Source organism: Orussus abietinus, unplaced genomic scaffold (genome assembly GCF_000612105.2).
Source record: "Orussus abietinus isolate OABI.00-Male unplaced genomic scaffold, Oabi_2.0 scaffold50, whole genome shotgun sequence".
Taxonomy (NCBI): Eukaryota; Metazoa; Arthropoda; class Insecta; order Hymenoptera; family Orussidae; genus Orussus; species Orussus abietinus.
The window spans coordinates 40,292-66,783 of record NW_019394232.1 but is presented as its reverse complement, the minus strand read 5'-3'; the positions used below and the strand labels follow the sequence as shown (position 1 = coordinate 66,783).

The 26,492-nt window shown below is 46.6% G+C and overlaps 1 protein-coding gene across 1 annotated transcript in view; it reads right to left on the bottom strand.

The window, feature by feature from the left end:
• LOC105703003 (acetylcholinesterase) overlaps positions 1-26,492 on the bottom strand; it is a 71,875-nt gene that overhangs the window by 11,654 nt on the left and 33,729 nt on the right. The window contains exons 3-4 of the mRNA XM_012431044.1: positions 24,007-24,159; positions 8,168-8,331 (exon numbers count right to left, since the gene is read on the bottom strand). Coding sequence (XP_012286467.1) covers positions 8,168-8,331; positions 24,007-24,159 — 317 coding nt within the window. The remainder of the gene's footprint in view (positions 1-8,167; positions 8,332-24,006; positions 24,160-26,492) is intronic.

The following is a 26,492-nucleotide window of genomic DNA, read 5'->3' as shown; positions in this document are numbered from 1 at the left end:
AAGGGTCCGAAGGTAAACCACGAGGCAAAAGTTCGTCGAGTAACTCTCGCAAAGGTCGGTATATATTTTTCGGATTAACAAACGGCGCCGAGGGAAAATACCTTCTGGTGCACGAAGCGATGGGTCAGGAAGATTCAATCTGATTCGATTGATTTCCGAAGGGCTTCCGAAGGATCAAAGTTCCGGGGGATTGCGAGGTGCGAACGTGCGAGACGAGCTCTGATAAAGACTATGCGGAGAGAAGCGGAGCTTTCCAACTTTATACCTCCTCTTCTCCCAGGCCCGAGCGATATCTCCTATCCGTGATGTTAAGGGGGTTAAAAAGTGACTTTCCACCCTATCAACTTCCGGATCTCTACTATCTTCCCAAGTGAAGTCTCCTCGAGAAATGTTACTCTCGCCAGGTGAAGAATCGCCAAAAAGTCTAAACAAAAGGAAGTCCTTCTACCGGAAGCTATTGTTCTTTCGAGCCGTGCCATTTTAGGAATTTCGGCAATTCTGTCTTCGGGGGAGTTTAACTTTGATGTATTGAAGTTGAAGTTGGGTTTTTGATTTCTAACGGAGCCGCTCAGCATCCGGTAGCCTGGATATTCATTTCCTGCGAGTGAATTTACGGCGGCGACAGTTCCTCTGGATATTGAAACGCCGGATCATGGGATCTGTCTCCCGGTGGAGGTTATCGATATACGATTTCGATATATCCACATGGCTGGCTATAATCCGAAGAGGTCGTTCGGTGTGCCGGATGGGTTTGCTTTTTTAATATTTGCCCGCCGGATCAAATCCCGAATTTTTATCGAATCGCGAAGCCAAGTCGCCCCTCGGGATCATTAAGGTGACATCGGCGACAATCAACTTTTCTGCTAGATAATTATACCGAATCGTTTCAAACTCTACAACTTGACTAGGAAGATCCTAAGAAAGGTCCTTACACCGAGGAAATTTAATTTTTTATCAAATAATTGCAATAATTGCATTTAGGATAAATCAATGCACGAATCTGGTGCCGAATCTTTGGGTAGAAGAAAAGTGGTCAGGATTTTCCGACAAACCTTGTCGGATTTCTTTCGTGTGCGTGTCGGTTAAACTTCCTCATTTCTCACAAGCCGAGCTCGACGGATCACGCTATTCACGAGGGAAAACCACGGGCACAGATTTAATTGACCAGAAGAAAGCACCCTAACTGGTCAATTGGGGATAGATAGTTATTTTCTGACACGTTACCCGCCAAGAATTTAAATCTGCTCTTTTTATTTCCACTTATCTAGTCAGCCAGCAAAATCAGTCTGACAATCGACTATTAGCAATTTTCGCAAGTCCGGTACATCCAATTTGGAGAAAAGTTTTATAAAGACGTTCCTTAGGACCACTTTGACGCCACCTTAAATCGGTTAGGGTAGGACTGTAGGGATTTATTGCAACGAGTTTTCCTCCGGAGTGCAGCCACCTTAATGGTGCATCCATGTACGCAGTAATGGTCGTTTTCGGACATGTTTCGAACCTGGAGTTTGGAATCTGTCCTTAGATGTTGGTCTTGAGTACATTCCCGAGGAAACTGCGGAACGGTTCTTAGCCCTGTTTACACCTGCGCGTTTACGTCGACTGGATTGGGGTGTGCAGGAGGCCACGCAAACAGTCACTCCCGGAAACTTGGTTTGCATTAAACTCTGCATGGAATCGTTTATTTACCCCCACTAATTATTACAGGCATGAGAACGCGGCTTTGAACTCGCAAGAGTTCATCCGTCTTTCGGGATGTCCTCAACTCGAACAATTAACAGCCCTTAATACCAGAAAATTCCTAAAATTGGCACGAAAGTGGCGTCAAGGTCTCGTTAATCCCACTTTCCTCCAAACTGAGTGAACCCAATCGTTTGAAATTTTCCAACGTGAAAACAGGGTCCACAAGGAAAGTCCCGACACCCATGAAATTTCAGATTTGGCCAAATTCACATCCCCTTAAAAAAGGGACCCGACTATCGAACCCAATAATTGTACATTCGCAACTGATCCACATTTAACCTCACGATAAATTCCCTTTCGCACACTCCAAATTAATGAGAGAATATTTTCCGACCCTCCCACACTTTTCCACCGTGGAATAATTAATATCACATCCGAACCTAATAATTCATCGAAACGCGTAAAATATGTCTACACCGGCGGTAATCGTATGCGCCGATCGAGCTAAATCATTCATTCCCATCGGGAGGGAAAATAATTACCGAGGGAAGTGCACATGAATTATGACGGTTAAACATTAAACAGGGAACGGGGAAATTTCGATAGAATTCCGGCACCTTCGATGCTCCGCGGGATAAAAATAACTCCCGTGCTCCAGTTCTCGTGTCGAGTAATGCCGAGGAGGGAAAAAGTGTTCTGGGAACACGGGCAAGTTTCAGGAGCAGTTTAATCAATTAGGTCGGCAGAGCCGAGGCATGCAAATGCGGTGTAAACGCGTCGCGGCGGCTCTAAAACGTACAATCGATCGTTATCCTCTCCTCGGTCTTCGGTTACGTATCGGGCCTAATAAGAGGGCAACAAATGACAGTTTATGATCTGCCATTAGCTCTGGGGAAACCTTATCCGCGTGTCGCGCCGATAAATGTACTCCGTGGGAATAAATCGACAAACTCTCCCCGGAAACGCTCCCTCGACACGGAATCTAACGTGATCACTTGGAATAACGAAAGCGTCATGGCTTACTCCTGCATCTCGATAAAGTACACAACGGAAAAAAGAGGGAGACAGCGAGCTTCATCGGCACTTCGATCGCGATTAAGTCAAAATTATTAAATTAACGTCCGTCAAAAGTTAAGTCATGAATTTAGTGAAAGTGGCATCGTACAGGTTATGTTCATAAAACTTTTCTCCCGAGTGGATTTACCGATCAGTTTGAAACTTTACCACGTGAATAGGGAATAACGTTGAAACGCCTCGTAGACTTCGTCGATTGATTCGAGGTTATGTTACGCAAGTGTCAACTAAAATTAGAAATTCAACGTCAATGTTGAAATGACGTGATTTGTAAGGTTACTTTTTTTTTGTCGTGGGTCCTTTTAGAGACTGGCGGCTGTTTCGGTGCAGGGATGACGAGTGGAGGTGGGTGACTAGCAGCCAAAGAGTCCTCGATTTTCCCCGCCACCCTTTTGGATCTCACTCCCTCCTTTCCGTGTAGAGACTCGGCGCCCTCGAGGCGGGCAATGGCGCGCCCCTCGTCTGGCGACGACAAGTTCGGGAAAATCCCGCCGGTGGCGCTAAGAGGGCTTCCAGGTGCGCCAACATCGCGTACCAGCACCCCGACCCGCATCCATCCAGCTAATGCAGGCGTTCGTTCCCGCGCGATTGGAAAGCGGCCTGCGTGAATAAGCCCTGCTTGTACCTGCACCATCTTTGCACCGGCACTTGCACCCCTGCACCACCCTTGCACCACCGTTTGCAGCGAAACCGCGTTCCCACCGCAGAAATGGACGTTTCCGAGCCGCCTCCCTCAGAACTAACCCGCAAAAAATAATCCGCGGTCGTAAGTCTGAAAATGCCCGATTCAGAATTTCTTCTCGCCTTCCAGGGGATTTAGCGACAAAAAATGTATACATTGGTATGAACATAGGGGAAACGTTTACTTAGGGACTAGAGCGAATGTTCGAGGGTGGATTTTTCGGTATGAACTTCTTTGACGTTTTCAGCACCTGCGCAGGTGGCGGTAACGTTTCGGCTCAGTACGCGCCCTGCACTCGAGGTGTAATGATCGGTGAGTGGGCATTTTGGAATTATTTAGGACAGCTTATTCCAGAGAGGAAAGAACCGTCGACGTAGAGAAGTCTCGAGTTTTCCAGCGGGACCGTCAATCGTTCCGAGATTTCCTGAAAAGATTCCTGGCTCGCCTCGCACGAGCTCCAGGGGAACGTTTCGCATTTCGAGCCCGGTGGCTGCTCCAGGCGAAGGAAAAGGAAATGCACCAAAGGATTTCCTTTGCTCCCATCTTAGAATGTATTTTCAGTTGCTATTATTCCTTTCACCCTTGTATACGCATTCAATAAACAAATCCATACCTCTAGCATTTGTCTCTCCCCTACCTTATCGGTTTCGCTTTTCTGCGCTTCGAGAAATATTATCAGCGCTAAGTCTAACACAATTATTCCTGCATCTTTAATTCCTATCACCTCTCGCGATATGTGGAGTTTATTAATATATTTATATAGAAAATATATTAATATAGAAAATCAGAAAGGCACTCGACGTCGGTATTACGCGAAATCGCTCTCCTTCAAAAGGAAACTCGCCGAGGTGTTCACCGGCTGCGGTTTAATTTAAAATTCAGGAAGTTTACTACCGTTTCGCCGCATACTTCCCGCGGTTCGAGAAGTTGCGAATCTTCGGCTCGACGAAATTTCCCTACCATTCGTTTGGACATCCTAGCCGAGAATTCCGCGTCGCGACGCGGTGAATAATTCAGCGATCCGAATGGTCGAATAATTCCAAGAGCTCGTGTTATCGATAACGCGATATCCCCACATTTTGTATGACATTTGCCGCCATATGAATTTCTTGCATACAATATCGTGTCCCGAACACCATCATGTAACAATTGAATCCGTGGTATTTTCAGCTATTAGAGGAGAGATTTAATAAACGCAAAGGGTAGCAGGATTTGGGGAGCGAAAAAGAGGTGGAAAGGCGTTCGAAAAGGAAAAAAAAAAGGACGAGCTCACGTCGACTCGTATATTTCATCCTTAGGATGTCTCTTTTTGTCCGCGATTCCGTTTTTACTCCTTTTCCGAGCCGGGTGAAAAATTGATCAGGATTTAGGATTACGATGACACATCGGGGACTTTCCTCTCCACGTGGTTTCTCTTCGGGGGGCAGCCATTTTAAATCTTCACACCTCCTTGCAATATCCCGAAGAAATTAAATCCACGTCTTAGAAAAACTCCAAACCAGAAGAACCGAAAAATAGTTATCGAGAAAAGAGACGTAACGACAATTTTAACACGAAGTGAAGGTCTAGAAACGTAGCTAGGGGGAAACGAGAAAAGGGAGAAACAAGAAATTCATGATATTCATACGCGAGTTGGAAAAAGAAACTGGCATAAGAGAAAAGCATGGATTTAATGTAGATAATTGCACGAAGCAGGGGAAATTATTTATAACAAGTGGCACCGAGAGCTTTCCTCGAGTTTCCTCTTTCCCGACAAACGAGTGCCAATTCGTTCGCCATCTTTCTTTTCTTTCGGCCCGAAGTTCCTCACACTTTTCTCTCTGGCAATATAAGTCGCCGAGCTGACACCTCGAGTGTTGCAGCAGAGGAAATATTGGACATAACGAGGGGAAAGAATCGAAGGCACCTCGGGTGTTAATTCCATCCGGAACGAGGAAAGAATTCGGAGTGAGCGAAGCTCGGGGGAGCTTTATTGCTCGCTGTTCAACAATGGGACCAATGTGCCGATAAAATAGCGTTTCGAGACACCTCAACGTTTAGTTACGAATTTACTTCGATATTTACTCGAGCGTCCAACGCGAAGGATTTCGCGAGAGAACTCGACAACTTCGACTTCTCCCTCGGAATAAAATGAGTAAAATGGAGATAAAGAAAATGAAGGCTCGATCGCGGAATAAAATAGTCGAGAATACTCCCGTCCGTCCTTTTAGTTTATTCCGTTTAGCTCGATGCACCTTCGATCCATGTATATTTTCACAAAATATTCTGTCCCTCGAAATTTCTCTCTAAAATAATTCCGGCCATTGTAAAAGCCATAGAAAAAAAATCTTGAAAACCTTGAAACGAAGTCGTGACGTTCAGGGATTTTAATTCAGGGAAATACCGAGCCGAGAAACAATCGAGCGGAAATAAACGGGCCGATAAGTGACAGAAAGGGCGACCTCGGGGCGGAAAGAAGAGAAAAGCTCGAGGCGAGTCGACGTCGCGGCGGAAATGGCGCGGATCCTACGTGACGCTGCAAATGACATAAATAATACATGGGGGAAACCGGCACCGAGGCATCGAAGCTCGATATTCCATCGGCCGCTGGCGCGAGGGAACGTGCTCGACGAAATCAAGAGGAAAAAGGCCGAACGAGTATGCGCGCCCCAGAGCAAATTCGCCCCAACTTTTCGCTTCCCCCGGCGTCTAGAAACCGGCGAAACCAGTCGAACCAGAGAAACGCCACTCCGCAGGCGAAAATAAAATCTTTCTCGGCGACTTCGGCGGAAGTTTAAGGTGAGGCGAAAGTGGCGTCAAAGAGGCCGGTGAAACTTCCCTCCGAGAGGCGGACATACGTAGTCGTTAAAGATCCTCAAACGTGAACGTAAAGACATCGATTAAGATTTTTCCAAAAATTTCTCCCGGATACTTGACGAATTTTCCGTTAACAATTGATATCTCACGAGTGGAGGGACCTTCGTTATGGCCTCCATATTCGTATTGCAAAGTTCGAAGCGATTCGGTTCACCCAGTTGGTGAAAAGGTGGTGCAAATGTTTGGACCCTCTAGGGGCCACTTTTGTATAGCCTTAATGTCCTTTTCGGGTATCCTCGCAACGGGGGTAGGTACGCGGGAGGCGCCGAAAATGACGAGCTCCATCGCCGAGGGCTGGCGTCGATTAATTTACAATTTACAAACTACTCCGCGAGAGCGATCCGCCCATTACGCGAGCGCGCCCTCCGCTGCCGTTATGCGGTATTAACGAAATTTAACGAGCGACAAACAATTAGGAATTACCTCGGCAAGCGAGTTACGCCGCGATGACTCCCGGCTCATTAGGAGGCTCGGAAATAATGCCTGCCAATTAATATGTCCGGCGCAATTTCGAGATACTTTCCTCCTTGGCCCTCTGTCGGTCAGCGAGAGTACTTCGGGGCACGTACAATGGGGAATTACTTTGTTAATACTCCGTGAAAAGTGCTACGTGACGCTACTACGGATCAGGAGGCCGAAGGGACATCAATGACGAGGATCATCTTCAGGGTGTGGAGATTTACGGCCAGAGTTGAGATCCTAACCTAGAACTCGCCCCACTTCATGGAAGTTCTTTTTCACTTCTTCTTTTCGATCTTTCGGAAATTCTCTATCGTCTCTTTTGTAGACGATGCAAATCGGTGATCGGTTTTTCAGTCTTCGAGGGAATACCAAAGGGCCCTATTAATTATCGCCGTCCAGCCTTCCCGTGGAATCTCAATCAGCGATGATTAACAACTTCCTGGACAGTTCCATCACTCCTGAATATCATTTGCAATCCAGTGGCATTCATTCCCGCCTTTTCCATTTCATTTTCCATCTCGGCGGGACCATCGTCTTAAAGGCGACTCGTTAGAGGTGCAAATTGGCGAAACTTGTTTTGCAAACCGGTGCACCCTTCGAGCTGGTAATAAAGTTCCGGCAGGCGATTTGCATGACAAACGAGCCTTTGGTTTGGCCTTATAGGCGCGTAATTGCGACATCCAGGAATAGTACGGCTACCGAACGGATTCCGAGACTTTTGCACCCTTTCGCCTTATATTCCCCCTAAAGGGGAATTTTTTCGCCATTTTTTTAATATAACCGTGACAAAGCTTGCAGGGGTTGCGAAAGTTCTACAAAAAAGGGGTCGCCGAAGATTGACCTGACCTACCCTAAAATCCAAGCCCAGCTTCCAGAGCAAGAAATCTTTTACTTGGACTACTCTGGATATTTTCTCTCGACTGTATGGAATCGCGATTCTACATCGCGAAATGGCTTTGAAAATTCCGCAGGATTGCAGAGATTTGCCGAGAGTTTCTTTGAAAGTGGCCGCAAGGTGCGCCCAAGAACTTGGCTAAAGGTCGATGGCTTGTAATCAAATAAATCCGACTGGGTTCTACCGTCAGAATACAAACGCGATGCATTCCAGAAACTCCGGAGCTTCAAAGTTGCAGTACAAGCTCGCCTTGAGGGAATCTCAACAAGTTGAGGGTGTTTAAACTTCTTACCCGGCTAACGTAAAGAGGGGAACCCTTGAACTAGCGTTGACAACGGCTTGCCCTCAAAGACAGGGAAAACTCGGCGCGCCGGGAAATCCGAATAGGGATTAAAAATCTCTCACTTGAGAAAGTACTAAAACCAAGAAACAGGGACTAGAAACCCTAATTCGTCTGGGTGAAAATGGCGCATGAATTTCCGAGGTGGGGCAACCCCCACCGTTTTAGCACTTACCCAGTGGAGGCGAAGTGGGAATACGTCTGCATCATCTTCAGGGAGAGATCTCGCTCCTTCTTGGTGTACTCCAAAGACATGTTCCTGGGATGTCCGAAAACGTACTCCACCTCGTCGCCATGCATCACTCCCATCCACTCGCCCCATAGATTGGTGCTGGTCCTCTGCGAACAACATTAACAAATGATTAATAATCGAATGGTCAGAAAACATTCATAAAATTGCAATACCTTTCCCGGAAAAAGTTGCAATAAACCCATAAATGGCATGTCTTAAAACAGATTTATATTATATAAATTCTGGACTTTAGTATACGATATTTTGTTTAACACCATGTTAGGGTACTATATTTTCTTTTAACAACGTGGACCGTTCAAAATTGCAACCTTCTCCGCGTCGGTGATGGGGCTGAGCATGGATTGCTTTTTTCTTTTTTTTTTTACAGGAATCGAATCGCCGGGGGGGAAACTTATTTACGGGGCCGAACCCCCCTCGAAGATGCTACCAGGATGATGGATCCTGCTTTCACAAAAAGGGGCTTTAAGTATTTTCAGAAAATATCCCGGAGAAGCTTCTGGACGATCAAAGCTAACGACGGGGGGCAGGTGTTGGATCCTTCCGGAATTTCAGGAATTTAGCGGCGTCGTTTTCGAGATTGCTTTCCAATTCGCCGATAGATTTAATTCATCGCCAAGATAATCGCGTCGATAGCTCGAATTGGCAATTCGTTGGCAGGTCTCGAAAAGACCTAGGAGTCTCTTTCGTTTTCCCATCACGACCATAACCCGAAAACTCGGGGGAACTAAAAATCGAATAACAGTTTGGAAATTCGGCGAGGACTTCCCGATAAGGGAATTTTCCCACTCGTGACCCTTTTCGAAGCTTCCCCAGGAGAATTCCCCAGGTGCCTCCCTTCCGAAACTACGAATTCAGGGAAAATATCTTTCAACGCTGTTAAAAAAAAAAAAAAAAAAAGATATCCTAATTTTATAACCTCCACTTTCGAGGTTCTACCCAGCTCGCAAACCATGAAAGTACTCGAAGACCGCAAAGAGAATGGTAAAACGTACTCAGGATAATTCCTGAGCTAAGTGACCGATTATGGACCCGTGTTTCATGTATGGCGACATTCTTCATTGCCGTTTATTTCATTAAGCCAGTTATGTCCCATGTTTCATTTAGAAGCAAATCATTGCACGCAATGTGGAACAACTGACTTGGCGTTCCCGTCCACTTCCCCCACCAGGTCCCTTTTTGCTGAACATAGGACCAGTCCCTCACCTGGACAATATACGCTCTGACAAGGTCCCCTAGCAGCAACTCATGAATCCGTTTGTCCACGCATCCTGTATTTCCGGAAGGAGGTGGACCAGAGCTATTCCGTTCATGCCAATTAATAATAACAAAGCCGGGGATTACTTTCTCCGAGGGCGACGTCAGTTTCCGCTCTTCAAATATGATGGTACACAGGCACGTTTAAATAATTGTGGGCCCGCTGGAACAATAAAGCCGCCTCTGGGTTTTGTTCCCAGGCAAGAACCGCGTAACAGTCGGCTAGGATTCGCCATTGCATTATCCGGTGCACAGGAGGTGCAATATTTAAGTGCATCGTGCACGTCAAAGTCCTCTAACCATAAATGATTAGAATGGCCAAACGTCCATTTAAGGATTAGTCCTCAGGAGCAATTTTTTCGATTGCCGCCCAGAAGAGGAAGGACGCCGAATCGAGAAGAGGGACACAAAAGCCCGAACAAATCAATGACCAAACGAAACGCGCCGTCGAAGTTTCCATTAGGGGATGAACATTCCGAAATGCCAGTGTCGAGGATGTCCGAGGCTTATTTCCTACCAGGCCACGTATCCGTGACCGTACTTCCGAAGACCCTCCGAAGGATCCCCAGAAGGTCCTGCGAAAGCACCTCGAAGGTCCTCAGGAGGATCCCCGGAAAACGCAACAATCGGCGAAAATGCGTCCTAGGACGAGCTTTCCATTCACGGGACACGTAGGGGGGATCCTCGCGAGGAAGTTGTTCGCTCGTGAAAATTCGATTTCCACTCCAGGGGACGAGGCTATCGATTTCGGAAAGCTACCCAAGCCGCCATTGGAAACGCTTCCGAGGTCCCTTTTGCTCGGGAGAAAAAACACCGAGGAAGTCACCATTAACGCATTCCCATGGAACAGGGTACTGGATGGACCATGTAAACCCGGCCACGATTATGATTAATATAAAAAGCACTCTAGACGTAACATCGAGGCGATACGAAAGCGGAGTCTAGGGATAAACCGGCATAAGGAATCTGGCTTCGTACCGAGCGTGGCTCAGCCTCACAGAGCGATAATGTGATAAAAACTGGGGAAACTGTGTTGGCAACTTTTTATCCTACAGACATCTGCGCCGAGCCGTACTTTTCCCGGGATATATCGCGCCCGGATTCTGAGATCGTTTTCCTGTTCTTTTCTTTTTTTCTCCCGAACGACCCTCGGAGGAAACTTTTCATTTAGGCGTCGATATCGCGTAGATTTAGCGGCGGACAAGTTTTTTTTGAAAATCCGCGATGAAAATGACTTCAGAAATTTCGATTCGTTCGTCTTCGCCCCCTTCGGCGGAAGCTTGTTAACTTTTTGGAAGAAGCTCGAGGGGGGGGAATACTTTTAATTTAGACCGTTGCCCCGTCGATATCGCCTCGACTTGCCGCCTGTGAACCCGGCAGGCAATTCCACGGCATAAGGTAATCCAACTTTTTCCTAGATGCAATATGCGAGGGATCGATATAGCCTTCGACAGACTCCGGATATAGTCGGCAAGGTTTCCTCCTTTTGGGAAATCAGGAGCCAATCCCGCTGAAAAAGCCCCCAAACTTTTCACTCTGCCATTATTTCCTCTCCCAGGCTCGTTTCAACTTTTTCTTCCTTTTTCAACCCCCCATTAAAAATGTTGCACTTCCATCCGAGGCAACTTCTCAGAAGAGGAAAACTTGCAGGGAAATGAGGTATCAGAAATTGAGCTCTTCTCTTAAAAAAGAAAGTCAACTTTTAACCCTTCCGAGAGGAAAAAAATTTCAAATTCAGCCTCATTTTCCGAGCCCACTTGCCAATGCGGGAACGATTTTAAGGAAAATCCAAAATTAGGCGACATTAAAAAGATATCTAGTCGGGCGATTGTCGCGGTTCGAAATTCCCGCGGGTAACGCGAGAAATGCGAGAAATATCGGGAATCGCGCGTGAGAGAGGAGCAAACTCGGAATCGAGAATAAATTCCTAAACCGATGGCGGGCTTCATTTCCGCAAATTTCCAGGAGCGTAACGGGGTCGGGGAAATTGGGTTGAGGAATTTTGCGAAGCATTAAATCCGCGTTAATCGGAGATATCGGAGCACGTAGGCGCTGCAACTGCATCCGACTACGGGGACGTCGGTAATGCACCTGCCTCGAATGTCGATACACGGACACTTTTGTCACGATATTGGTCTGCTCTTTACAATTAGAAAGCTCTCCGTCATGTCGGGCATGTATGCCCGATGCCTTCGTTCGAGGTACTTTAATGAATTCCATGTACGGGGCGTAAGATACATCTCGTACATCGAGAACGTATCGACACCTTCTCAATATTCCTCTGAAAGTTTCCACACCCTTCCCCATGAAATACCGGAAACATGAGATTTACATTTTTTTTTCCTACCCCCAGATCCAGGCGAATCTACGGTTCTACGGAGCCTCATCTGAATACATAAATCCGCAATTCACTTTTTGCAATTCAGGTCTCAGATCCCGACCTTCTGGCTCGAATAAATTTCCCCCGCGAAATTCCGTATACATTAAAAAAAAAAAAAAATGAATGAAATATTACAATGCGACATAGAAATAAGTTATGAAATTGCGGAAAACTTTGTTTACTTCTCCCTTTAGAAAAAACTTGGCGTTCGTGTCCCGCTATAATTACTTCATAATAACGTGATTACTTCCTCGAGAAAGTCCTCGAGGTAAAGGTAAGTCGGCGAATCTTTAATCGCAACTCGCTTTGGTAATTGCGTTACACGGCAACGAGAGGTCGGAAACTGTAACCCGAATCCTAAAGTTAGAAGGGGCCGAGTTTTCAGGGTTTTCAGGTCGTTATTTTTCACGCTTGAAAATGGAGAGAGAGAGAGAAGAGATATTCAGGGCGCGTCATCCATAACCTATGTACGTGCAATGTAGGTACAAAGGCCCTCGCATGTCTACACCCCCGCTCTCTTTCTACCCCGAATCTGTTAAAACGAGTGCAAGAAGGTGCACGACCCTCGTGCCGTAAATCCATTCCCTATCTTCCGAGTTATCCGACTGTGATACTCGCCCGTGGGAAATTAACTTATCGTTAGTTTATCAAATTAACGTCGCTCGATAGGCACGATTGCGCGCTCGACAAAATTCCCGATAGAGTTGGTAGATTTTCGGACCTCACGGTACATACAAGAAATTCGGAAAAAAGACTCTGACCTCTTAAACGGAATTTTCGACATCATTAATTAGATCCTTTTAATCTCAGATTCATTTGAAATCTAACCACGCGATTTTGCCAGTTTTCCGGAATTTCTATATCAGAGAGACATGGGCCGAATTTCCGAAATTCGAATCGAGTCACGTCCTCAAATCCTCGCGGCTTCGGAAACCCGGCAACATTCGAGTAATCCGACGGTTAGCCAGAAACTCAACTAGATTGAATTCGGCAAACCAGAAATTAATCTCCCTCCGACTCCCCCCCGAGGGGCATTACGTTTTCAATTTATGTCCCGGCATTATTACTCCAAATATAAGAAACACCGGCGAAAAAATCCAAACGTAAACTGGAAATGAAGTTTCAGGTTTAAGTAACCTTTCAAAGGGATTTCGACATTATTTTCCTCGGTTAACTTCCCCTTCGTCAAATATATTTCTCGCTACATGAGAAAATCAGACTAAGTTATTCCTCCAACGTTTTTCGTAAATTTCAAAGCCCGAGAGCTGGCCTGCACTTTTTCTTCCTCGCAAGCTAAGGATAAAGCTCGCCTTCCGATGTAGGTGGCCATCTATAAACTTTTAACACGCCCGCCATTTTTTACGACCTCCGTAGCCCGCAAGAAAGAAAAATTGCGCAGGGCGCCTCTATTTGTTGCAAATACGTATTTTATAGCCACGTTCGAGCTTGGATCCATTTTTAATTTTCCCTTAATCCACCGTAATTGAAAGTCGAGGGTAATCCTATCGAACGGTTCTTACGGCACCAACTTGTAGTACCTAGAGAATGATTACGCTTGAAATGGCTGTAACGAGTCTCGTTACTTTAATTTTTCGACAACGTACTTTATGCGTGGTTGCCCAATTAAATTCCATCAATTCTCTATTTATTGTTAAAAATTCACAGATAAAGGATGGTCTTCAATGTCGGGATTTGATAAGTACGATAATCACACTTCTCGAACAATGGGGAAAAATAAGATTGGCGTGAAACCACCGCACCTAGGGAATAATCAAATCCGGTGTAGCAGTCATTGGAAAAACGATTCCGGCATTCCGTATAGAAATGAACGAATGAATAAGACGTATATACCGATGCAAGCTCTGCTGGGGGGGTTAATATTTGACGAGGAGCCTCTACGAGACTTTGTAGGTCAAGGATCCGAGGTTCCTTTGCCGGCTCCGTTGTCCCTCGGAATTGTCTCCCTGGGAGATGACTGAGTCAAGTTAGCTCGTCTCCGCGGAAAGTACATAGGCGGAAACGATGTTTCCGCAGACGTGGGGATGTGTCGAGGAAGGCGTATTCTTCCATTTCAGGTTAGGTCAGTGGAGCCCTTTGTCATTCGCATTGGGTTTGCGAGGAGTACCTCGGTATGCTCTGTACAAGTATAATTAGCTACTTCCTTTGACAACTGGGCCTCTTAAGGTGTTACGATAGGCTCATTCCATTATACATCAAAGCGTCGAAATATTTATAAAACATTTCCCAAGTTTATTAAAGTTTCAAGCAATTCGGCACACCCAGTTCGAAGGAAAGTTTCACTCCTTAGTCCCTTTAATTATTCCTAGGGCACCCTTAATTGTGCATTTGGTAGTACAAGCACGTAAGGCGTACCTGTTACGTATCAGGGAATAGGTAATGCGCCATTTATACGTATATTATACGTACATGCTAGGGGAACATGTCGGTCGAGGGTCGGAAGTGGGTTTTGGGGCCATTTTAACCCCAGGGTTGCGACCCCCATAACCATAGCTAGATTCTCTCCATTCGCCATCTTTCTCCTCCCCTGAAGTCGTGCCCTTGTGCCGGTAACACCGTAAAACCTCACCCCATAAGTACGGAATGGGGAAAGCGATCTCTTAGGGTAGGCAAAGAATGACTAAGGGGACGTTAAGGGGGAATGATATCTCGATGGGTCGCCATGGTCGATGGATCGAACGATTTAGTTATTCCAAGAGATATCCAGCCGGATATCCGCAGCCCTTCCACCCTTATCACGTATCCAAACCGTGAAAAGAAAATGATGTCAAAGTTTAACGAAACAGTGGACAGATAAAAAAAAAAGATGCTCGAAGTTATCTCGATAAATTGAATGAAAATTACTCACCCTGAGAAGAAAAAAATGTCTTATTTACATCTTTCCTATTTTGCTGGTAATTATTTTAGAGATTACGTTCCCTGGTTTAGAATTTCGGAGAGTACGTCGAGAGTGCGGGGACCATTATTCACGGCGGGAAATTTAAATAGACCCACGACGGAGCTTCTTCGGAGTTTAAACGGCGGTCCGTGCAGTGGCATAAATTGCGCATTTAAATTTCTCTCGTCGTAATCAATTTTTTAACGAGTTTGTTCCCGCGTGCACCTCGCCCGGCAAAGGAATTAATTAATTCATTGACTAAGTTACTATTAACAACTTCGGTTATAAATATGCAACAGGTGGGGGGCCATTAAGTCGAGGGTCCTGATAATTTGTGGCTCGCTCGTGTGCACCGAGCAACCATAATCGAAGAAAAGGACCATTCATTGTTTACGGGAGTACAAACGTTCTCATCGCTTTAGAAGAAAAGTCCCATGAAAGTGCAAACTAATCTTACAGATCTACCGATTTTATCCGCCTCTGTGGGATTTCAATAGCTAATTAATCCGAACCTTTGCGCGACAAAAATGTATACTCTGTCATTGAAATAAACGAAGACGAAGAGGAATTAATGCGAAGTCTATCCTGTCAAAGTTTTGACAGATCTTCCCTGAGGCTGCCGATCTTCCAGCGAGGAGATCTCTCCAGGCAATTAATTCCCAAAGTTGTTCCTCGTGGCATCCGGAAGGAGTTCTAACCCAACTGGAGCATAACTCCTCGAAATCTTGTATCGCTCGTTAGTAACACAATATTCGGCGTTATAGTGGAACAATGCTCGGCGATTTGTATCTCGTTGACACGTTAAACTTGGAAGTCCAAACACACCGCACCTCGAGTTCCTGTTAATTTACTATTTGTTTTGTACTTTGAAGTTCCACAGTTCTCTAAGGCGATTCCCCGTCAACCCTCCACGAGCTTGAAGTTTCAACGATAAATCCCGACCGAACTAAAAAGCTGACGACTTCTAGTAATTTCTCCTTCCCCAATCTATAAAGAATCTGGATCGAAAATGAATGTCAACGATCAGTCGGAAAAGGGATGACGGTGATGTGTGACGGGGCGAGAGCCAAGGGTCTTTTTTTTCTCATTACCGCAAATTAGGACGTTCCGTGTCAGATCGCCGATAGGATCGGCCAGGTCGAACCCGTTAACGTCCCATTGATGATTCCGCTTTTTGCATGGGGTCCCTTAAGGGAGGGTTAAACCTGGGCACGCGATCGACGTTAGGGCGAAAGGGAGTCAGAGTGCGATGGTAATCGGGGTTTATATATGGCCGGTATTACACGGGACTTAGGCCAGGTCCATCTAAAGCTGGTCGCTTTAAGAGGTGACTGCTCGTAGAAAGCGCCGGTCTTTGCCAGCCTTAATCTCCCAACGACCCTCGCCTCCACAATAAGCTAACCCAAAACCGAGTTCGACTCTGGAGGTGCTCTCCAGGTCCGTTCTAATCCGCCCTCGATCTCGCCACCTCCTGACCCTTCGAGGTGGCACCCCTCGACAAGGGTGTGTCACCCCCACGTCGACACACTATCCGACACTTTGACAAAGAACGACCAGCTGAGAGGACAGATTAGAGACAGTTCAGAATTTAGGGGATTTAACGGAAGACCAAGAAAAATTGTCAAAGACGACGGACCAGCTCCTAATTAGTGACTCAACCATTCCTGGACCTCCTCCACCTTGGAAATTTCTGCCTCAACTTTTTTCACGTTTTAGGATCATCGTTACACATGGAACGAAAGGAACTTTGCTATAAGTGCTGGTAGAAATTAGTGTGGAGATAACCTCTCGGTTACGTTTTCTGGAATTCGGCTCGGTGTGTGGTACCAGAAGCTGTTATTAAGATTACGGGCATCGTGCATGAGAAATGACGACCTCTTTACCTTTCCCCGCGACCTCTCCTCGCCCTCCTTTGCGACCTACCCTGCCTGATAAATTGCCACCCCCGCTAATTACTGGAGCTCCACTTACCACGCGCTTACATGCATTTCACGTCCCAGTTAGTTAGTAGCCCCGAAAGACGAGCCTTCATTGGCCTGGTCCGATTAAAAACACATCACTCGGTCATCATTCCCTCGCCTCAATTACCCCGTGGATCGATCTCGTTCCTAACATCCGCGGTTACGATCACGCACGGTCGTACTCGCGGATCCCCGGTGCTCTAATTGTGGAATTCGATGAGAACGTCGATACTAAAACCATGGTTAGGCCCAGATCTATCCAATTTGATGGATCACCGAATAGCCTCCCCGGTCATTAAAGCGTCATCAGAGCTTGCTACCATATCGGGTTCAGATTGGCTAATGATGTCCAAAGACGAGGTACATCGACTTGGCCAGATTTGAAGGTGTCACCTGATCATCAGCTCCTGTACTTTGATGGTACCGCCCAATCGATACGTCAAGACCAACACTTTTCTTGGCGCTATCATCCCTGATAACCGTCTACGCTTTTACTTCCGCGTTGAGATTTCGGATGCTGGGCATACTGCACCTCGGAATTAATGATAAGTTCCTACGAGTGCAATGTCGAGGTTGCGCAATACTTCCGGTGGAATTAATACCAGAGTAGCAAGTTCCTTTTGAGGCTCTAAGGCCTCAAAGCTCCAAAAGCTCGCGGATGTGGTATCGGGCGCTAGATGATGCCTGCGCAACTGTCTCTACGTACCGCAACTCGTAAAGTAATTGGATCCTCCCGTAGAATGCGTGCCATAAACGAGTAAACGCCATCAAAGTGAACCCCCGACTTCAGCCAAATGAAATACTGTTTTTAGCCGGGAATTGATATGCAGTGGAGGCAATAAGCCCCGCAAAATTGTTACTCCGGAAGTTAGTGCCCTTTAACAACGGTATTACTCCGCAATGGGCGGTTAAAAATCTTCACTTCGAAATGACTAGATAATAGGGAGGAGATATGGAAATCAACTAACCAAGTGAATGACGACGAATTTCCTAAGGAAGCGAATTTCCTGAGGAAGCTTTAAAGGTATATAAAAAAAAATCGGACTTTCCGCGGATCGCGCGAGATAATGAAAGTTTCAATGGCCGGATATATCTTATCGATCTATCGGATTACGTCTAGGATGATTTACTCCGATATTAGCTCGGGGACCAGATCCTGGAAGTTCCTTTCGGAGCTGCAAGTTCGAAAGCTCCGGAGACCTCCCGGGCGAGAGCATCTACGAGAGCCAGCTCCATCGGGACGTTCCCGGGGTAGCTACCCCAGAGATAATTGGATACCTCAGGGTGATGCGGTGCATGATAAGATTCCCGAAGGACCCCAGGAACCCCGCGAAAAGGGTCCAGACGGCCGAGGCGAGTCTTCTAATCCGTCATAATTTCCTTTGACCTCCTCGCGAACCATCTTTTCAACCCTTAGACTCGCTAATGACATCAACTGCGCTCGCCGGAAATTGTACGAGCCGCTGAGATGAATGTCATTACCCGCGATCTCGCGAAGGAGACCCGAAAGAAACTCGGCGAGGATTACCAAAACTGGGGCGATTAAAAATCCCGAGGATTCAAGATGGCGGCATCGAGGAACCTTTCGAGCGACCACGCGAGAAGATGCGTCATTTAATTTCTGCATTTATTCCGGAAGAATCTTGTTTTTTATATTCCGTATGAAATTATCTAATTGGGAGGAGGATTTTATTTTATCAAGCCCCGAGTTGCGGGATAAAATGTATAGCGGGGATATTTGGCGAACGATTGTTACGGGAACATTGTTCTATCCTGGAGGACGGTAAACCGCGGCGCCATTCTGAAACGGCGCCGCACAATACGTTAGACCCTCGTCTTCTGGACAATTACCGCTTCATTTGCATGAGACTAAGACGAGGAAACATTCAACAGTTTGGACTGTCCTTTAACTGGCGATGTCCGGCATCTCTCTGTCCCCTTCGACCAGTCCAAGTCTTCTAAACTCTCCCCTCGTATTTTTTATCCCAACGAAACAATTAATTCAAGGCGTGTACAACTTTCAATTATACGATGCACTTGAAGTTACACGCAAGACTTTCGACTACTTTCCCGCGAATCCGACCCAGGGAATTTTTTAAAAGCTGTATTTTTCATTTCATCCTCGAAAAAGGAATTCGCAAGCTTCGAGGTCGCTTTTCGGAAGGAAGCCCCTAAATTAATGAAACTTATTTACCCAGCCCGGTCTGGTATTTGCGGACATGTTTGCACGGAAACTCCGAGAGTAAACATGCATTCGGAGTGACCAAAATTATTCCAAGTCCTCCTCTCGGAATTCTGAAAGGCTGATATACCTTCCCGGTCAATTACCGGTGAAGCTTGAAGATTCAGCAGAAGCTGAACAAATATTTTGCTCGTTAGCCGGTACCCTGGTCATGGGGATGAAAGGAGATTCATTTATTCCAAGGGGATAAATCGATACCCGGAGTCATGTAGCCATCAGAGAATGTCGAGTCAGGGAACCAAGGGCGGTCGATTATCGATCTTGAATATAACCAGAATTTCCAGGATGGGAGGAGTTTATATATCTCCGCAAACAAATCAATACCTTGGTGCCGTATCGAGACGTTGATTTAATTTTAACATCGGTCCACGAGATATTTGTTGCTAATAAATAGGTGCCAGAGATCGGTTCAGGTTATCCCGGGGATTGATGGGAGAGTTAAGGATCCTCCGTAAGGGCCACTTTGCAAGGAACGGGCAAGGGAATGTCGCCTTTACCGCGAAGGTGTCCGGCAAACAGCCCGTACACTTAGTGTTTGGGCAAGGTGTTGCACGTCGGTTTATCCTGCAAATGGAGTGCAAACTGTCTCCAAGTTGCAATACATTGTGCATACGATCTTGCAAGCGACGAGCCCGTTTCCAAAACTGCAGTTACTCGTTCCTCCCGCCGCAAACAATTTCATATAAACGGAATTGAAGAAAGCTCCTTTCTCCGCCTTTTACTTCCGCCGAGTGCTCTGCGTGCATTTCATGCCGTACTTGTGTTAATAATTGCAGACCCGAGATGCACCTCGGTCTCGTATTCGATTTACTCCGAGCAATAACGCATCCGCGAGAAGAATATTGCGACCGCCGCCATATTTAATACCCGCGACCAGAGTAGCATCTAAATCAAAGAAAACGTCGAAATAATTTTCCCAGCGACCACGGAAAAATTTCTCGTCTTGGGGATTTCATTTATAATTAATTTCATTCACGGATCGTTAGTCCGAACTTCGTAAGATAGAAAATAAAGAAATGACAGCCGGTTCGGGATTTTTGCAGGAACGGCAAAATCGAAAGCTCCTTTCCCATGTCAGTCGACTTTTCCCCGATCGCTGCGTTTCTCGGATGCTTTTTCCCCGGATAATCGATACGCCCCGAATGGAGTATTTGCTCGGAGTTTCTCTTCTGGCGGAAAAAGGAGCGGCGGAAACGTAAGAGGGGATTCCGGAAAGGACTCCTCTTCTCCTGCACTTTCTCGACGTCGATCCAGCCGAGAGCTCCGCAGCATCCCTTCCATTAATTGTCAGCTTTGTGCGCGCCCTCTGGTGGTTACGAAACGGTTGTCGCGCAGAGACTGGGAGCCTCCATTAAGAGAGGGTTAACCTCCCCTAACAGCCCTGACCGAAACAACCCGCTAATTTCTTATTGCCAGGACACCTATCCACCTTACTCCGTGCTTAGAAAAATCCAAACTCCTCTGTCTGACATGACTACTCTATCACTACTTCCCAGGGAAAGTGATGACGAACTGCAACCCTTTCCAATATAAAAACATGCCGAATTGAGTATCCCATGAATTCAAACGAAGGGCTAAATTCCGCCCCGTAAAAAGTGAGCATGGCGGCGTTAGGACATGTTATACCCAACGAGGGAAACCCCTCATCTCGCGCGAAAGCATCTTTTTCCCGGTGCACTCCTTGAGGTGCATTCAAACGGAAGCGGAGCAGACGGTGCATTCAGAAGGAAGCGAGGCCGTCCAATCGGACGCGTGAAATTACAGCTGCAGAAGCCGTTGTGTCTTCCGATTGGCTTGTGCCACGGCGAGTGCATCCGAATTCTGCATCAGCATTCATGAACGCAAGGTGGTTAGAGGGGCCGTTGCATATTGCCGCGCGGCTGTTATCACCCGACTTAGGGGAAGGATCCGTGCGGGAAGAATATTCATGTCGAGATAGAACCAATTATGCCATCCCGCCGGAATTAATATCTTGCACTCCGGGACAAAGGCTTTTAATGTGTAAGAAATTTTCCGATCATTAATTATATTTAATCTTATTCGCGTTTTTACTTTTGATAGAAATGAAACCAGGGCGGCCGGTGCAGCGGTTGCAGCAATCGCAGCAATACCCGACTACTTCTCGGTACTGCGCGATATTTGGCCAGTCGCGAGCAAACGCGTCAAATAAACAATGTGCGTGGTTACGGACTGTAATTAATAGCAAATGTTTCATTCCCACATTTGCGTAGGACGGTATGCTGCTCCGAGTAATTACATTCCGAAGGCAGCTGCACCGAACGTGCGCGATTTTCGCGCTTCGACGAAAATCGGGAAAGTGAGATTTTCAGATTTCTCTTTCATTTGAAAATGTATAATATTTTCAGGAACGCCGCCAAGAAGCGATAGAAATCCTAATAAAGAGTTAATCGGAATGTAACGTTGCGTTACGTGGCGAGATATTGAAAATAGCGAAATTTTCGGAAATTAGGACCGGTGCGAGAAATCCAAAAATTGCTTATGATTCTTTGTCCGTAAATCGAATTGCGAATTGAGGTTATCGCGGGTCTCTCTTCTCGCTAATGGGTCGGGGCGATAAGCCGAGCAGAGGGCGGCGCAACATTTTGGGTGGAGGCGCAGGATAGGATTGGCTCTTAAATATGAAAAGCCCATCGTTACACCCGGTTTCGTAGGTACTTTCCGACAGAAGGGCGGGTGGCAACCCTGGTAGGACGAAACGCTCGCTAACGGGCATCTTCAAGTGCTCCTCGGAAGTGGTGCGTTCTATTATGAGCGGGGACACCCTCGCTAACAAGGCTCACCCTCGGGCGCCATCTACGGTCGCGCTGCGCCGTCACCTGAGGATCTCTCACCGCTCCACCTCTTCCTCATTCTCTAGACTCCCCCGTTTGCGCCCAGGGAGCCGGATAGGGACAAATTGCCAAATAAGTCCGCGGGACACCATTGTGAACGAGAATACACTTTTTGGACGAGAGAATTCTTCCGGGGAAGGAATCCGAAGGGACTCCACGAGAAAAGCGTGATAAGGCGATGCGAAAGCGGAGTTCGAGGGATCAATTGTTCGTGACATTTTCCTCCGACCCGGGTGTACCGAATTGTTTTACTCGAATGGGCGATTTTACTCTGCTTTCGGTTTGATAGAAAAAGGAAGGATCTTAAGCGAGCGTGAGAATTGGAATCGATTCGCAGCCGATCGAATCGAATTAGATTTAAATTATCTCGGCAGGCCAACCGCGAATTGCAGTATCGAGCACTTTACTCGATCGGCCCATTCCCCCGTAAACGTCTCAATCTCGTTCGATTCGATTCGGATACAATCAGGACTCCATTCTCGATTCACTCGAGGACGGCATCTGGCGCTGTTGCATCTGCGGTTGCATCTGCATCCTCGCGAAATAACGTCAATTCGCGTCTTCCCCATGGACATCGCAATTACAATTCCCCCGCTTTTGAAATATCGTTTAAACTCAAATTGCAACTAATTCGAGGTATCTCCGTCGCGATTAGGACGTCCTTTAATTACCCTTTTTTTTTTTTAAGGAAATTCAAGGAGTCCAACTAACTCGTCGGCACGTCCTGGTCAGTCCATCGGAGTCGGAGGTTCAAGGATTAAGGAGGTTCGTCCCTCGGCGACCTTTGAGGGAACAAAGTAAATGGCCAAAGTGCTCGGAGGGCGCGAGCACTCTAATTAGCGCAGGTCGACGGTTGCAACCCCCTGGTTTTAATTAACGGGTCCAAAGCAACCGGAAGTAGAGGAAGAGGATGTTGCGGTTTTGTTCAAGCCGGTCCTTCAGGGCGCTCGGAGGGGCATATGAGCAACCCCGAGGCTCGATCGATTACCTCTCCATTAAAGTCGATCTTCGATCCCTTTACACCCCCGCGTCCTCTTTCCGAGACAAAGCGAGTGGAAATGAAACCCCGGCAAAAAACGAAATTCAATCGGGCCCAACAATTCGTAGAAAAATAAGGATTTTAATTTCGTCAAAAGGAAGAAGCGAAGTTTAATAAACTGGAAAGAGTATTCCCTCTATTTCGGAATGTTTCTTTTTTTTCTCTCTGGAAGAATTCTCAGCGTCCAAAATCCAGGAGGAAAGTCCACGGGGAAAGCTTCGGGAGAGCTTGAAGCTTTTACCGAGTCGTTTTCGGGCAGACGTGGGCGTGTCTTGATTCGATATATGCCAGGTTTAGGGGAAAGTCGGGTCGGGTCGCCTCCCGGCCATGGAATATGAAACTAAATTCGGCAATGGGGATTCAAAAGTGGCCCCGTGGGCTCGAGGAGAACAAGGCGCGGTTTTCCTTCGCATACGTCTGTCCCTCCGAATTTCAGCCCTTCGGTTGCACCCCCTCGCCAACATACATTTCCTCAATAGTTCCCGCCATATATTGCCAATTATTTCCCCCGTTAAATAAATCCGCCCAGTTTCGGAATTCTTCATCGATCGAAAGGTAAAAGCAACCCTCCTCGAAAATTCACGAAAAAATGGAAAATTAATTTCAGAGAGGAAATAAATATTCCCACGTAAAACTCACAGACTCGATTGTATTGTATAGATCCTAGGGAATGGCAATATATTTTTTTTTATATAAAAAAAATATAAAATCATAACGGCGCGAAGGGTGAAAGCGAACTCGGTAATGGCGGCTTCCGGCTCGCCCTTTCCGGTTCTCCGACGGTATTCATTTACGTGGCTGCGGTTGGCCAGACGTCAATACAGAGGCCGAGAGGCCGACGCAACAAACTGGAGGGCGAATCAAGGCATTTCACACAGGGCAGAATGGAGATCGGTAAAATTTACGCCTCGTCCCACCCGTCAAACCGCAGTTTCGCGCCCCGCCATTTTATTGCCGGGATGCAATAAACTAACAATAAGTATCGGAACGGTTCCCCGTGGGTCTAGACATTTCCCAGCCATTTATCGTGGGATATAAATCCGATATTACGGCGGCCGCGTCTGAATTCACATTCGCGTGAATCCAAGATGGCGCCTGCGGCGGGAGATTGAAAAGCAAAATCGCGCGAGTACTCACTTGGGTGAAGAAGTAGTAGTACACCCTCATCCCGCGATCGGCGAATAGCTGGGCGAAGTGGATGGACGGACAGATGAAGAAATAATCTCCGACGACGTCCGCCACCATCTTCTGGTAGAGGAAGCCGTCGTTCACGTTCTCCCAATCGGTGTACTGGAAGTTGAATTACATTGATTAGCAAAAACTGGCATTTTCTCTAGAGGGAAGTTTAAAGAGAAATTAACGATGTAGGGAAATCAAATGTCCGATGGAGAGATGGTCGAAGTAAAGAGGCTCTTTAGCGAACAACTACGAGAGCAACTTCGCGAACAAGCAGCTTCGGTCTCACGCCAAGTGCAACGACTTCAATCGACCACTTGGCTCCTCGTTAAGCGTTTTCCCTCGGGAAACAATCACCGCCATTACTCTAAAACGTTTAGATCAGACAAGACCACGGACCTCAACCAACCAAGTCTCCTTACGTCAACGATCAATGTAATGGACATTTAATTTCCTTGAAACGTTTCTTTAAAGTATTTCCTGGTTTGTCATGAGGTAAAATACGAGAGATGCAAAAGACCTTTACGAGGAACAATTACTTAGAGTAATGTCGGCGTGACAGTTTGAAATCCCATGCAACGTAGGGAGTCTTGGGGGTTATCTGGGGTGCATTATTTTAAATTATCGTGTTTTAAGGCGTTTCACTCGCGGTTCCATAATTTATCTACCGCGATTCGCATCGGGGAAGGAAAAGATTCCCGAGGGTCGAGCTTAACCCCTGCGTGACGCGACAAGTGCAACTCCGCGATTTCAATCGAGCACTTGATCACTCGTTAATCACGCGGCATGTCGCGTTAATAATTCCTCGCTAAATGCCGGATCTTGAAGCCAACTTAATCTACATTACATCTCGAACGCTTTCCTCGTGGCTGAGGAACATTTACACCATTAACAAAGATGACAGACCCGGCATAAACAAAATGGCGCCGTCTGGCGTTCGCTTTCGCGGAGAGTTAAGGGAGAAATTCCGCCGGCGTTTTAAGTAAGAAGTTACGTCCCTTTCGCAGTGATTTTATTAAAATATAACGCGTCGCGTAAACCTTACTTAGCTCCTTCAAACTTTTACGATGCACTCTTGGAGGGAAGTCTCGAAAAGTTCCTTCATACTAACGCGAGTAGAAAGTCAAGCGGTGAGGATTTTGCGAATTCCGGAAACCGAGGGTGCAACGATAAGTTCTCATCATACCCAAAGAGCTGAGCCGATAACAAATGTAAACTGGAATTCCCGATTAATCGTACTTTGGAAAAAAAAAATAATGCATAAAACAATGGATCTTAATGCCTGAATATGTCTATTACGCGAAAAGGATCTTCTCAATGGAACAATTATCCCAAATCCACATTTGGATGCGGACTTTACAATGTACCTTTAGGGGGGAATTCAAGTAACCGCGTAATTCCAAGGAAACAATATTATTTTGTATTTGCGTTTACGCTCGAGAGGCGCGAAACGAGGCGAGGAATTATTCCCGAGGGAGGTGTTACGCGAGTGAAACGTTAATTACGACAAGGAGAGACATTGTCTTCCGCGGATCTTTTGAGGATCCGAGGAGACGAATGAGACGCGAACTTTACGGGGGGAAGGGAAGAATGACCCGAATTTGAATGCAAGCTCCCTGAAAGATGAACACAAAAGGCCCAGCGAGTGCAGAATTGCGGCATTGTGCCCCAGAAGGGGGGAAAATAAGTTTTGGAAAAATATTTCGCAACTTCACTGTCTACAAATCGAACCGCAAAGATATGAAGCTTTTCTCCAAACAGTTTGAACCGAGCCACGCGAGTGCATCCCGAAATTATACATCGCGCATTTCTTCCTTATCGAGGAGCAATCGTCCTCGGAGATAGTAGCGAATCCTCCTTCGGACCGATGTAACTCCACTCGGGAGAAAAAGGACTCTCCCAAAGGGAGGGATATTCCGAGTCGATCCCCTCGAATGCTCATTTTTCAGGACGCCGCGAAAGATAGAGGAAGAAGGAGACGAGAACAAGGAAGCCCGTCGGCGTTAGGTCAGTTTAGGTTATCGTTATTTTATCGGCGCGGCCGCGCGGTAACGAACAAGCAACATGGCGAATGGCGAAATGGCGAGGTGTAACGTTACGGTGGTCGTATAACGTGACCCGATAACGTTACAACCGGCGCTTCAGGAGGAATTGCGTGAATACCGGGACATTATTCGCCACCATCAAGGAACGCTGATGCCGAGGTTAAAATAGTACCTTGATATGATTAAGACCGAGGAAACGGACATCAAAGCATGGAGTATGGTAATCGTGTCGCGGTAACGATGGGCATTTGCACGCGCAATCAGGGCTGTTTTTCAGATTAGGGATCAGACCCATTATGACGATTTCTTGCAAGTTCCCTTAGGAGGTTGGATGAGATCTTTCTGGACATTCTGGATCGATCTAGGAGCATGGTTGATGGGGATATCTAGGTGCACTATACA